We start from the raw sequence: 13,165 nt of genomic DNA, 5'->3' as shown, positions 1-13,165 counted from the left end.
GCCTCCGTCCATGAGCACCTTGGAGAAGCGGGTGTTGCCGATGATGGGATCAACAACAAGCGGGTACCGTCCCGGGTGTGCGACGTAGTCGGGGTGGTCCTCTCGGCCGAAGGAAATAGTGTCCTCCGACCAGTCGAGGTAGGATGGTGTGGCCTTGGTGACGGAGAAAACTTCCCGACGCTCTCGCTTGCGCTGCCGAGAGGTCATGTTTGTCGTCGGTCCTCCGAAGATGAAAAAGGCGTTCTCCACCGGGGGGAACTCGTCGTCTCCACCTTTGTCACTAGCATCCTTCATCTTGTCCTTGTCGCGATGCGCGACGCGGTTGTAGTATTTCCGGAGCATCTCGCACTGCTCGAGGGTGTGGTTGACCGAGCCCTTGTGGTATGGGCACGGCTTCTTGAGCATGTCGTCGAACAGGCCGCCACCGCCTCGAGGGGGGCCTCGAGGTCCTTTGTGGTCCGGGGCAGCGACGAAGGCCTCGTCGGAGTCTTCCGCCTGCCCTGGTCCACGCTGGTTTGGTGGGGCCGGCTTCTTCCCTTTCTTCCCCCGCTTTTGTTTCTTGGCGGGGGCATTGGTCTTGCCGTTCCTGCCCTCTGCGGGCGCATCTTCCTTGCGCTTGTTCGGCTTGTCGTCGAAAATGGCGCCAACAGCCTCCTCGCCGGCGGCGTAGTTGGTGGCAGCGTCGAACAACTTGTTGGTCTTGGCGGGACGGCTTCGCGCAAGCTCTTGCACCAGGTTCCTGCACGTCGTACCCTCGAGGAAGGCGTTGATGACCTCGACATGGGTGACGCTGGGCAGCTCGGTGCATTGCTTGGAGAAGTGCCGCATGTAGTCGCGCAGGGACTCATTAGGCTTCTGCCGGCACCCTTTGAGGTCCCAGGAGTTCCCAGGGCGCACGTGCGTGCCCTGGAAGTTGAACACGAAGATCTGGACTAAGTCGGTCCAGTTGTAGATCTGGTCCGCGGGCAAGTGCTCGAGCCACGTTCATGTGGCGCCAGCAAGGTGAAGGGGAAGTTGTTGAGCCATGCTAGGCGGTAGTCGTTGAGCCAGACTGCGGGATCGATCTCGCCCGAGTACTTGACGAGGGTGGTGGGCTGTCGAAAGCGCGGGGGAAAAGGAGCGGTACGAATCTCCCGGCTGAACACACGGGTGCCCGGAGGCTCCGGTGACTCGCCTCTGTCATGTTCGGGGTCGAAGCGTCCACCCCGTCGAGGGGTGTACTTCCTGCCATTGATGATGTTACGGGCGTTGCCGTCGCCGTCATGTCCGCGCGTGTCGTGGAGACGCTCCTTTGCGGGAGTCTTTCCGATGCGGTCGTGCACCGAGGGTGCCTTCGCATCGTGCGCTGCGGCTGCCTTTCCCTTCCCTCCTGGTGGAGTGTGCACCGAAACCTCGTGGTCCTGCCGTGCGGTCCCACCGGGGTGCTTCGGGACTATCGAGCGCATGCGGGACGCGGAGCTCTCGGCCTGCTGCACAGCAGCTTGCTCGATGAGCGCCTGTGCCTCGTGGCACAGGTTGCGACCCGAAGTCGTCGACGGCTCGGGCATTGCTTGGAGTAGGTAGGCCGTAGCGATGAGTTTTTCGCCGGCTGTTTTCAGTTCCGGAGGTTTGTCGACATTGTCATCGGCTAGGATCTGCTCCCGGGCAACGCGCGCCGCCGCCTGGGCATGTGCGCCACACGCGGTTCGCTACTGCTCGAGTGCGGTGCGCAGCTCCTGTGTCTGCCGACACTGCTCGTCGAGCTTGGATTGAAGCTCCTTAAGCTGCAGCTGTGCCTGCCGCGCCGCCGAGCTTGACGAAGAAGAAGGGGTCGCGGCTGGCACCACTGGTTGGTTTGCCTGCGCGTCTGCCCCGCCGTTCCCGTCATTGCCCGGAGCATTGTCGTTTTGCCCGTCCGCGAGCTGGACCATGAAGCACTCCCGAGTGGGATCGTAATCCCCCTCACTGGAGTCCTCGGAGCAGGTGAGGCAGTAAGCCGCCGCGAGCTGGAACGAGCGGAAAGCGTCGGGGTCGCGGACCCCATAGTAGTCCTCGGCCGTGAAGTTGTCCATGAAGAAGCTGGTGTCGTCGGCAATCGAGCTCGCCGTCTCGCGGTAGGAGTCGTCAGGAGATGATGCGACGAGGTTGCGTATCGACAGGAGGTGATGACCCGGCAGATCCTCGTACTCGGCGAAGTTGGTGCTGGACGAAGAGGCGTAGGTGGCAGCGTTGCACATCCCGAAGGGAAAGGGCGACGGCGCAGTCGCGCCCCCCTGGGAGGCACTGGGGCTGCAGTCGGTGATGGTGCCGGCGTAGATGACGCCGAGGCACGTGATGACGAAGCGGCGGCCCCATCGGCCGCGACGCTGAGCTGCGACATGGCAACCTCAACCCACGTGGGGGAGATGAGGCGTGCCACCCGGCGCCGCTCCATGCGCACTTGTCGCGAGTGCTGGCCCGAGCGCCTGTTGGACCGGGCCAGTGAAGTCGGAGTGTCAGGGTTGCGTCTGGGCGAGAGGAGCTCCATGAGGTAACCGTTGACAGTTGCTCTGAACTCAAGACTCCCGAACCAAATCACGTACCCCGCTGGGAGCGGATCCGAGGCGCCCATGGGGAATGGGTTGGATCTGATCGCCATCCCTGGAGTTCAAATGGGAACAAAAGAGAAATGTCACGCAGCGCCCCTACCTGGCGCGCCAACTGTCGGTGTCCTGACTCGGCGGTCCGGACCCAACTAGTGATGATGCTGCGTGTTCCTCGTCCCAGATGTTGATGCAAGAGGCAACACAGTAACACACGAGTTTATCTTGGTTCCAGCCGTGGGGCCGTACGTCCAGCAAAGGGATGTGCGAGAGCACTGTACTGTCTTGCACCGGGGGTGCCTGTAGTAGGGGGTACAAGCGAGGCGAGAGAGGGAGGGAAACTCCCAATTCTCTGCTAGAGGGGAAGTTGATTGAGGCGAGTGCCAATATCGGGGCTCAAAAGAGCGTATGTGCTCTGTGAGTTGTGCTTAGTGTTGTGTTCTACCGAATGAGCCGACCCCTTTAAGGGAAAGCTCGCCTCCTCCTTTTATAGACACAAGGAGGGACGGTGTACATGCACATGCACAGGGGATCGCAGAAGTCGTCGTCTTTTTCCCGAATTGCGGGGGTGCAGTGGTCGAGCACTGTGGGAAGTACACTGTGGAGTATGGCGCCGGGCGTGGCAGTCGTCCTGAGCATCGTCCTTGGTCTTGCGGAGATCGCGCCGGCGTCCTGGCGGCTCCAGCGGGCGGCGTGGTCGTTGCTGTGTGGGGTACCGTCCTCCAGGTGTGGCGTGGCGGCGTTTCGAGGGTCCTACAGGCCAGGGTCTTGTCCTGGTCAAGGCCGGAGTTGCTTTCGAGGGTCGTGCCCATGCCGTTCAAGGGCTCCGCGGAAGGGAAAGTACAAAGGAGGTACGGGGAGTTGGCAGTATAGTAGCCGGAGCAGTGCCGAGCACGTCTTGCACTGCGTCGCAGGTTCCCACAGTGTCGCCACAGCGTCCGGAATGGCGGAGCAGTGACCGGAGTTGGCGGACGGGACTCCGGTCACAGCCACTGTGGGGAATGGCGGCCTGGCGCCGTCTGGCCTGGACGCTGTGGAGGAGTGGTTGGCATTTAATGCCTCCGTACGGCGGGCGGGTGAGCGGAAGGGCCGTTTGTCCTTTCCGTCGAGGGGTGGGCTCGAGCGAGGCGGAGATGATTCGCCCCTCCGAGGGTAGGCTCGCTACCCTCGAGCGAGGCGGAGATGATCCGCTCCTCCGAGGGCAGGCTCGCTAGACTCGAGCGAGGCGGAGGCGCGGGGCGCGGTCGAGGGCTTCGGCGGGGAGCCCTCGAGCGAGGCGGAGATCACTCCGCGGGTCCGAGGGGGTGCGGATTGGCCGCACTGCGTACGTAGGCCGCGTATTGGGCTTCTTTGAGTCCTTTCCTTTCTTCTAGATTGGAAGGAAACTAGGCCTTCGTGAGTCCGGTTGCCCAGCATGTGTTTGCGTTTTTAGGGCGATTTTAGTATACTGATTAGGGTGCCCCTAATCATGGTGCCCGACAAGTTTAAAATACATCTAGCAGATTCTAGATAAATATTTTAAACCACAAAAATATATTCCAACTATCTGAAAGTTCCCAAAACATTTCTCGAAGATAATTCGGATACGAGAGTCCAATAAAATACTTGGAGCTCATGAAAAAGATTTTAGAGTTCACAAAAAAAAAACGATTTAGCCCACTAAAAATTTGAGAATAATTGCCAGAAAATTTGGAAATTCTCAAGAAACCTTAAAGATGGGTAAACACTTTCTAAAAGATAATCACATTCTAAAATTAAATATTTTAGGGTGTGACAATTTTTGGAATGACTTATAATTTGAAACGGATGGAGTAATTTTTAAATTGAAAAAAAAAAGAAAAGAGCTGACGACACATTCCATGTGTCACCAAAGTTACCAAAGCTAATTTGACAGTAATTTATAGAAATTATGATTTTTAATTGTCAGTTAAGACGTTTAGTGGCAGACTATCGTTACGTCGTTTAGCGGGCTAAATAGCAGAGCAGCTGTCCTTTCGAGGTATATAGCCGGCTATTTAGAATCTTAAATTCTCTTATGAATGAGACGAAGTGGTCTACCTGACAGATCGATAGTGATTACCTCGCTAACTCGCAGCCCTGCAAGATTAGGGAGAAAAAAAATGTCAACCCATCCAGCTTTGTGAATTGTGATTGCGTCAGTTATACCAAGAGCGAAGCTATCCTCGCTCACTGGTCGCTTGCAGAATCACGCGGAAATTGGCCTCCAGTTTGTCCTTTTTCGGGAGAGAAAAGGAAAAGATTGGCCCCCAATTTGGTCCCCTGCACATCGATCGGACTTTCCCCTGCCCACCCAAACCCCCTCCCCACGCATGGCGCCGCCGGGCGCCGCCGCGTTGGAGGCCGGCGCCGTCCAGCTCCTGCTCCGCAACGTCGACTCCCGGACCACCGTGATCCGGGCGCGGCGGGAGGACACCGTGGGCTCGGTCCTCGACCGCCTCGGGAACGGCGCCGCCGACAGCGGGGGCGAGTTGCGCCTGCGCGCCGTCCACGCCGGCCGGGAGCTCCCCCGCGGGGCGACGGTCGGCGAGCTCGGCCTCCCGTGGGACGCCACGCTCCACGTGTCGTACCGGCTCGTCCCCGCCCCGCACGCCGACGCGCGGAGGCTCGCGTCCGAGATCGCCGCCGCGGCCAGGCTCGCCGCCGCGACGGTTGGCCAGGCGTACGTGGCCGTGTCCCTGGAGTTGCTCGTCAGGAGGTTCCTGTACTCGGCCCGCGCCGCCCACCAGGGGAAGTCGAACAGCGCCCTGGGCCCCGTCGCCGAGCACCTGGGCATCTTCCTCCGCAGCGGCGTCCCCGGCGTGCTGGTCCAGCTCTATCAGTCCGACGACGAGCGCCGCCGCGCCGAAGCCGAGCGCGCCATCCGGTGCTTCCTGTCCCCCGACCCCCCGGAGGGGAAGAGCATCGTCAAGGCGTTGACGGCGCCGGTGCTCTTGGAGTTCTGCGCGTCCTTCGACGCTGGCGCGAGCAAGGGCGACCCGCTCTACGCCGCGTTGCGAGCCATGGCCGCGACGGTGCTCTCCGACCCCGAGTGGACGCCGGGGCTCTGGGGTGACGTGCCGCGACGGCGGGTCGCCGAGCACTTGATCCGGCTTGCTAGGGAGACGGCGATTGCTGTTGTCGTAGAGATCGCCGGGGCGTATAGGAGCCAGAGCCAGCCCGCGGCGGCTAGGAGGAACTTGGTCGAGTTCAAGACCTTCTGGTTCGCGCTGCGCCCGCAGGTGCTTGAGCTGGACGCCGACACGCAGCTTCGCCCTTGGAGAAAGGTGCTGTCCCAGGCGCTGGAAGCCCTGCTGAAGAGCGTCAAAGACTGCATGACCAGGTTCGAGATGAATTTGCCGCCGGCGGCGGCGGCGGGGCGCAAGCATAACTCGTCGTCGAGCGCGCTGCCCAAGTGGACGGCCTCGCTGCACAGCGTCTGGGCCGTTCTGGCCGAGCTGGACGCGTGGTCGGATGTCCACCATGCCATGCGAACCACGCTGGCGGCGCACCCGAGGGCGGTCACCGCGCTTGTGCTGAGCGCCGGGAGCGAGCTCAGCGAGACCATCCGTTGGATCACCAGGCACAGAGACCTCCTCGAGTTCGAGGCACGGAGGCAACTGGCCATGGCAATGCTGCCGGAACTCGTCAGAGGTGCCAACGCGCCACCCCCGCACGAGATGCTGATCGATCGGGGGCGGCTGCTGCCGGACTCATTCGGGTACATTGCTCATGCGACACCCCAGGAGCTACGCGCTGTCCTGTCTGTGGCGTTCAAGCACGAGCAAGCCACCGGCCCCGGCGTGCTGAGGGAGTGGTTCTGCTTGGTGTGCCAGGCGCTGTTCAACCCGCGACTTGTTCTCTTCTCAGCGTGTCCACAAGATAGGAGAAGGTTCTTCATCAATCCAAGTGAGTTTGCTTCTGGTGGTCTGACTGTTTCACTGTACAACCCTGACTGTTCCTCTAGTATATTGGCATGATAATTTCCTCATTAGTCATTACAGAGATGCCACTTGATAGGTAGTTCAGAATTGTGTCCTCTATTAGTTCTATTAAGGTTTAGTGAAACTGGTCAGATAAATTGTACTTAAACATAAGCATATGCTTTCGGTCAGGTGAATTGGTAAATCATAAGAACTTAGTTTGCTTGTGTGGGCGGAAATTCATCAATACTGCAACCATCCATCATGTGGCTAAATTATGAAACTGGAACATGTTAAGATGATTTTTTTTTAAAAAAAATTTGGCCCATCCGGAAAAAAGGAACCAAACCTTTTACAGTGAAACTTGTGAGTTAGACCCACCAAAACTTTAATGCCAGCAATCTTCAGTCTATAGTTCCTGATTTTTAGGAAGCTTGGTGCATTTCTTCAAAAGATAGTATCCTTCTCATTTCGAACTTAACTCATAGTATCCTTCTCAGTTTGAACTGAACCTTTGCTTTAAGCTGGGTTTTTACTTCTTTTACTGAGTATTTATCTCTGTTTTCTGTTTTCCTCTGGGTTGCGTTCATACCACAGACAATAAAGTACCTTATCCCTGCATCTGTGGGGGCAGGGCATACACCATTTGAAGTTCCCAAATCTCAATAATGCTACACTGCTATCCCTTTTATACCTTTCTGACGTTCTGCATTTTCATCTGTATTGCAGCATCTGTTGTGGATCCACTGCACCTGGAGTACTTTGAATTCGCAGGGCGGATGATTGCATTAGCTCTGAGGCACAAAATATACGCTGGAGTTTTCTTCGACCGGACATTATTCTTGCAACTAGCTGGGAGACCTATTACACTGGATGATATTGCAGACACAGATCCATCCCTGCATGCAAGCTGCAAAAAGATCCTAGAAATGGATGCGAGTCTTGTGGATTCAAACATACTGGAATTAACATTTGTCCGAGAAGATGAGGTGTTAGGGTCTAGGACGGTCAGCGAGCTCTTCCCTGGAGGGAAGGATATTGCTGTTACTAGTGAGAATAGATACCAGTACATTGATCTGCTGATTCAAGATAGGTTCGTGAACTGCACCAGACGTCAACTAGCTTATTTCACTGCAGGATTTCGTATTATGTTCAACAAATGGAAACCCTGGACACAGTTCTTCGCGAGTTTGGATATAGAAGATTTTGATCGGATGTTGGGCGGTAGCAAGGGCACTATAGATGTGAACGAGTGGAGAGCTCAGACTGACTACCGTGGATACAAAGAAAAATGTCGCCAAATCAAGTGGTTCTGGAAGGTAAAGCCCAACTCTTTAACTCATATTTTACTTAAGTTAACTAGAAGGTTTTACCTCTTCCAGGACAGTGATTTTTTTTTATGAAAATGGAACATATTTGTCCAATGTTGCCTTAATGGAGATAGGAGACAGCAGCATGCAGTGATTTAGTTTTTTCACGAAAACATTTTCATATAATCTTTTACATGACAGGCCGTGGAAAACATGACGGTTGAACAGCAGGGGAGGCTACTCTTCTTCTGGACCTCAGTGAAGTGTTTGCCGTCAGATGGTTTCTCGGGGCTGGGCTGCAGGCTGTTCATATACAGGGCCTCCAGCTCGCGCGACCACCTCCCCACTTCGCAAACCTGCTTCTACCACCTCAACCTCCCAGCTTACACTTCGTTAAGCATGATGCAAAGGCGGCTGCATATGATCGTCCAGGAACATGTGAGCAGTGGCTTTGGTGCATCGTAGCTTCTGCTGCTTTTTGGCTCTATGTTGCTTTGTGCATAGAATGTTTGATACTGTGACTGAGATCATAGTAGCGATATGTTCTCTTAGGCTGTTCTTTTTCTCTTTCTTTTTTTTTTGAGGCTGTTCTTCACTGTAGCCTGTAGGAGACATGAAAGTCTCACTCCTTAGAAAAGCTCGCCTTATAACTTACATTCGATAAAAAATTGCTATTTCATCTGAGCTTCATTCTTTCATGCGACAGTGCGGATTGCCAATTCGCAGAACATGTAACATATTCTTCAGGTCAGAATGAGGATCTATACAGAACAATGATGTGCAGACACCAGGAACCATGGCTTCCATTAGCAATGTATCGACACCCCATGCTCGCTAAATAGTGCAACCTTTCTACTGGTGAATTTATACAGGCAGAAACGATCAAACAAATGCCTGGGAGTGGGAACACTAGGTCATCGGTCTAAGCTTGCCTGAATCAAATGGAGATTGTATAACTTATATCGCCTACTATACAGCCTCATGTGTCTGTTCAGATCAGCAGAGCTGTGAAAACCATCACAAACAGAATACCAGTACTAGCAGTAGCCTTGTGGGTATCAGAAGGAGGCGCACCAGGAGTTTCAGCACCCCTTGGGGAACCACCAGGCTCATTTCTTGGTGCAACAGGAGGAAGCGGTGTCTCCACCACGTCTGAGGCATTCAGTGTCGGCATTGGCGGCATAGATGGCGGCTGGGCTTTAAACTTTTGGAGTAACTGGTCAAGGGCGCCAATTGGAACAGCCTGCATGTAGTTGGGCATGTCATTTCCCAAACCTGTACAAGTGTTTTCTGCCAATACAAGAGTATGCAAGTGTCAGAAACAGGAACATATATACTGCAGTTAGTAAGTAAATACTATCACAATAACCCTACAAAAAAATGCTAATATCCGCCTCCCTAATCTATGGAAAAAGCAGGGCAAATGTGGGATCAGAATTCAGAATTGAAAATTTTGATATGGCACTAGGGCAAGGTACTGTGGAGCTGGAAAATGGTTGGAAACTAGCACTACCATTGTGAAGACTCAAAAATTGACCTAAACACCACTAGCCATGTTCACATGCTATTTTTCATTGTACCGTGCTGATGCAAGCGGCAACATGATGACCCACTATATGTAGATGGCAAATGAGACTTACTTTTGTATCTTCTAACCGTCTTCGGGAAATCAGTTATGATGCCTGACAGATTAAATGATTGAAAGTAGTAATTGATCTCCACAGTTTCATCTGAAAAGAAATCTAACGGTTGTGACACAAACTCATTCCGGAACACTTGAGCATACACAGCTAGCCCTGATGACTGTAGATCTTTCATAAGATTGTTCTGTCTGATGATAAAATCAAGACTTGATGTAAAAACAGAATTATCCTTATCAACAACTACAGCATCAGCAAACTTCTTCACAGCTTCTAGTGAGGAGGTAGAAACATCCCCAATGCCTGAGGGGAGAGTGTAAACAAGCTTGCATTTTGTTTTCTGTTGCTTCAATTTGACAAGAACAGCACTATCTTTTGACTGAATCAGGACCCCCTTGGCAGTCTGATTGTCGTATCCAGCAGCATTTAAGGCAGCATTTACAGAATCAACAATGTCAATTCCTAATGACTTTGCCAGAAATGCAGCATTCTGCAGTACAAACATAGAATGATAAATGAATAAAGAACACGATTTATTAAGAAAAGTTTCTAGATATTTGCCATCTGCAAAGATGCATAGAATATGCGGTAAGGCACGAGGGAAAATACAATCTTTAAATTATCTAAGCCCAGACCCAGAGGTCTATACAAGTATAAACTTGGTGTGCCTATACAAGAAACAGAGCCCATCAAGGTGACAACAGTTACACAAATTATACCATTTATAAATATAAAAATTTAAAATAGATCATGAGCTCTTCCTTAATATAGATTATGTTGATTATTCTTCAAGATATTGAAAGGTTACTATCTGGTTAACTTTTGCCCGTCACATAGTCATAATAGAGACATAAAACTCAGGTATAAGTTACAAAGTTTTAACTCTGGAATCATATCAGAATAAGTGAAATTTCGAGCAAAAGTATCACCTCAATAATGATCATGACACCGGACAAATCCTTATCCATTCCCATTGCTAGAAAGTCAGATAACTTCAGAAACTTCCCTTGATTTGTGTATCTTGGGTTCCTTACAACATAATACCGACTCAATGGGGAAGATATTTTGGCTGTAGGGAAAAGGACAAGTTAAAAGGCTAATGATGAGTTTGTGCTTTTTCTCAATAATACTAGAAAAGAAACTCACGTTGTATACTACTATTAATGTCATCCCAAGTGAGGTTGAATGTGAAGACTCCTGGTGTAGCCTGAATTTCTGAAACAACAGAAGCACGAGAGCTGAAAGGTGTTCTCTGCACATTTGTGGTATCAAGCAGGTTAACGGAACTCATGCACATAAGAGTTCCATCACTTGTCACTTGAACAGGACAATCAATGACATCTGCGCCATCATTAATTGCACTATGGTAGGCCAGGTCAGTACAGTCCGGATAGTCTCCACTAGCACCATTATGCGAAATAATTAAGGGTTCCCCTGTATAGAAACACTAAATAATTAAAATGAGCTGAAATAGAAGAAATTCAACCATCATGGCACAACAACTACTAAGGTAGGTCTTACACCCTGATGAGACATACCATGATCAGTCTTACTTGAATTCAGATTAGCAAAGCAACCTGCAGTTGAGGAGATTCAAAGGCATTAAAATTTGCAAGTTGCTTATTTCTTCATAGATATCATCATAAGTTTCCATGATGGGCACAACCATATCTTAAATGCAGTAAAGTTATTTTGAATCTACACTTCCAATCTATTTGATCATTGGACACTTTGGACACAAAACTAAATGAGGGTTTAGGGGACAAAAAAAATTTAGTTAATATAAGTTCCATAGGAGGATTGTAATGTATGCCTCTTACTCAATAAAAGTGCAAGTCCAAAGTATCATACGTAGAAGAGCAGAGGGAGTAGTTCGCATGCTAATATAATCATAAATGGTTAAAAAAATCAATAACAATATTTTAGTTAATTCTTTGACATGTACTTGGTAGCTTACCAATAGCCCCTGATGCCGTAATAGGGTGTTCTGACAATACACCATCAACAGAGAAGCCCCCATCGCTGATAAAGTTTAGGTATTCTGCCAATGGATCATAACTGTAGTTATAGGGGATAATTCTATCATTTGCAAAATCAGAGGCATATATTTCCAGCCCTGCACTGTGGGCTTCTGCTACAATTGATGTGGGTGCCTGTTGTAGATAGTTATCCTTTGTCACTGGCCAAATGTAGCTCTTAGGGACCATTATGCCAGATGCAATAGACTTAACAAATGTTAGGTTGCTCAAAAGTGAACCATATGTTCGGTGTATAGAATTATCTAAGAGGGCTTTATCAAGAAAGCTAAACACAAGCTTTGTTTTGCGATGAACTCTTCCAGATATATTTTGGAGGAAGCCCAGTTCAGGTGACGAGATATAATGCACAGATACATTCTTTTGGATGGAAAGTATGTAGTTCCTCATGTTCAAACCATGTTCTTTGTAGAAAATATCGTGCTACACACATGAAACAAGAAATTAGCTTTTGAAGGTAGCACTAGCAACAATAAATTCCGGTTAAGTTTTAGGAACAATAATTCAACCTGAACATTCAACCAAACAGAAGGCTGCTTGACGTCAAGGATGGTTGGCAAATCAGTGACAGAGAGGATAGGATATCCATCGAATCTGGTGGAGCGAGACCAAATTGCTTGAGTTACTGCTCAAAATATTAGATAATGAGTCAAGAATAAAGAAGTATAGTTTGCATCATTAGATCAGAAAAGTATTTTTAAGACAAAAGGCACAAATGCTCGAGTATACACAACTTAAGAGCAAAACGATGCCCACAATGTGAAAGTAGTTATAAATAATAAAATAAAACTAAACAGAAAGAAGAATCATAATATGTTACTATGTTTCGAGATTCATGACCTTGGTGGTACGTTCAGGGGCATATTTGCACATATTAGTTTTTTTCTTTGTGATGGAAAAAGACTACTACAAACTGTCAAACTTTATTATTAGTTTGTCGACACGACACATCGAAGATGTACAGAGCTTATGCAATTATCCAACTAATTGCTCTATGGTGAAATGGAAGTTGGCCGTGGCACTGTTATACTCACAAACGACAGACTGAAGCTCAGCCATGGTAAAGTCCGAAGCAAACCATCCCGTTTTCCGCACACCATCGATGACATAGGTCCAGCTCTCCTCTGCTCCTCCTTGGGTAGACGAGCCCGTAGTCGCGCGTCCCTGCCACATAACGGAGCAGATGCTTGACCGCGGTGAGGTGATCCTCCCGCGGCTCCGCCATGAACCGGCTCACATACCCCACGGCGAACCCAATGTCCGGCCGCATGTGCGTGAGGTAACGCAGTGCGCCGACGATGCTCCGGTAGCTCGTGGCGTCCACCAAGGGGGCAGTGCTGTCCTTTAACAGCTTCACCTTCTCCTCCATGGGCGTCTGGCACGCCCTGCACTCGCCCAATCCGCTCCGCTCCAGCAGCTTCCTCGCGTAGGCGCTCTGGCGGAGCGTGATGGCATTCCCGGTCTGCTCCACCTCAATGCCGAGGTAGTAGGTGAGTAGACCGAGGTCTGACATGCAGAACATCGACTTAATCTTCTCCTTGAATGCGTCGATGTCCCGCTGCTCAGCTCTGGTGATGATGAGGTCGTCGACGTACACGCCGACGATCACCAGGCCTCCCTTCGACCACCGTGTGTAGAGGGCATGCTCGGTGGCACACTTGGTGAAGCTGAGCGACGCGAGGCTGGCGTCGAGCTTGA

At 51.0% G+C, this 13,165-nt stretch overlaps 2 protein-coding genes across 5 annotated transcripts; one reads left to right on the top strand and one right to left on the bottom strand.

The window, feature by feature from the left end:
* Positions 1-4,726: 4,726 nt before the first annotated feature.
* Positions 4,727-8,475, top strand: LOC120712771 (E3 ubiquitin-protein ligase UPL5-like). Of its 2 annotated transcripts, XM_039998642.1 has the most exons (4): positions 4,727-6,467; positions 7,211-7,531; positions 7,619-7,800; positions 7,993-8,475. In XM_039998642.1, the coding sequence occupies exons 1-4, from the start codon at positions 4,892-4,894 to the stop codon at positions 8,254-8,256; spliced, it is 2,343 nt and encodes a 780-aa protein (XP_039854576.1). In that variant the 5' UTR covers positions 4,727-4,891; the 3' UTR covers positions 8,257-8,475. The 2 variants fall into 2 exon arrangements, with proteins under 2 accessions (XP_039854576.1, XP_039854574.1); XM_039998640.1 differs by having other exon boundaries at positions 4,731-6,467; positions 7,211-7,800; positions 7,993-8,472.
* Positions 8,476-8,501: 26 nt separating this feature from the next.
* Positions 8,502-12,586, bottom strand: LOC120712772 (glycerophosphodiester phosphodiesterase GDPDL4-like). Of its 3 annotated transcripts, none has more exons than XM_039998643.1 (8): positions 12,502-12,586; positions 11,977-12,092; positions 11,389-11,890; positions 10,970-11,008; positions 10,578-10,865; positions 10,361-10,500; positions 9,432-9,921; positions 8,502-9,081 (listed from the first exon to the last, which is right to left on the bottom strand). In XM_039998643.1, exons 1-8 carry the CDS (start codon positions 12,524-12,526, stop codon positions 8,783-8,785), a joined length of 1,899 nt encoding a protein of 632 aa, XP_039854577.1. In that variant the 5' UTR covers positions 12,527-12,586; the 3' UTR covers positions 8,502-8,782. The 3 variants fall into 3 exon arrangements, with proteins under 3 accessions (XP_039854577.1, XP_039854578.1, XP_039854579.1); XM_039998644.1 differs by having other exon boundaries at positions 11,977-12,061; positions 12,502-12,562; XM_039998645.1 differs by having other exon boundaries at positions 8,538-9,081; positions 9,428-9,921; positions 12,502-12,578.
* Between the last annotated feature and the right edge of the window lie 579 nt (positions 12,587-13,165).

Source organism: Panicum virgatum, chromosome 6K, assembly GCF_016808335.1.
Source record: "Panicum virgatum strain AP13 chromosome 6K, P.virgatum_v5, whole genome shotgun sequence".
NCBI lineage: Eukaryota > Viridiplantae > Streptophyta > Magnoliopsida > Poales > Poaceae > Panicum > Panicum virgatum.
This window is presented reverse-complemented; position numbering and strand designations above follow the sequence as displayed.

What these genes read in the sequence shown, in the direction of transcription:
- LOC120712772 (XM_039998643.1), bottom strand. Translation starts at nt 12,526, where the DNA reads ATGGCTGAGCTTCAGTCTGTCGTTT. An exon ending in TGAGCTTCAGTCTGTCGTTT is followed by an intron (nt 12,093 to 12,501) that starts GTGAGTATAACA and finishes TATTTTGAGCAG; the next exon opens with TAACTCAAGCAATTTGGTCT. An exon ending in TACGGCATCAGGGGCTATTG is followed by an intron (nt 11,009 to 11,388) that starts GTAAGCTACCAA and finishes CCTCAACTGCAG; the next exon opens with GTTGCTTTGCTAATCTGAAT.
- LOC120712771 (XM_039998640.1), top strand. Translation starts at nt 4,892, where the DNA reads ATGGCGCCGCCGGGCGCCGCCGCGTTGGAGGCCGGCGCCGTCCAGCTC. An exon ending in AAGGTTCTTCATCAATCCAA is followed by an intron (nt 6,468 to 7,210) that starts GTGAGTTTGCTT and finishes TCTGTATTGCAG; the next exon opens with CATCTGTTGTGGATCCACTG. An exon ending in AAATCAAGTGGTTCTGGAAG is followed by an intron (nt 7,801 to 7,992) that starts GTAAAGCCCAAC and finishes TTTACATGACAG; the next exon opens with GCCGTGGAAAACATGACGGT.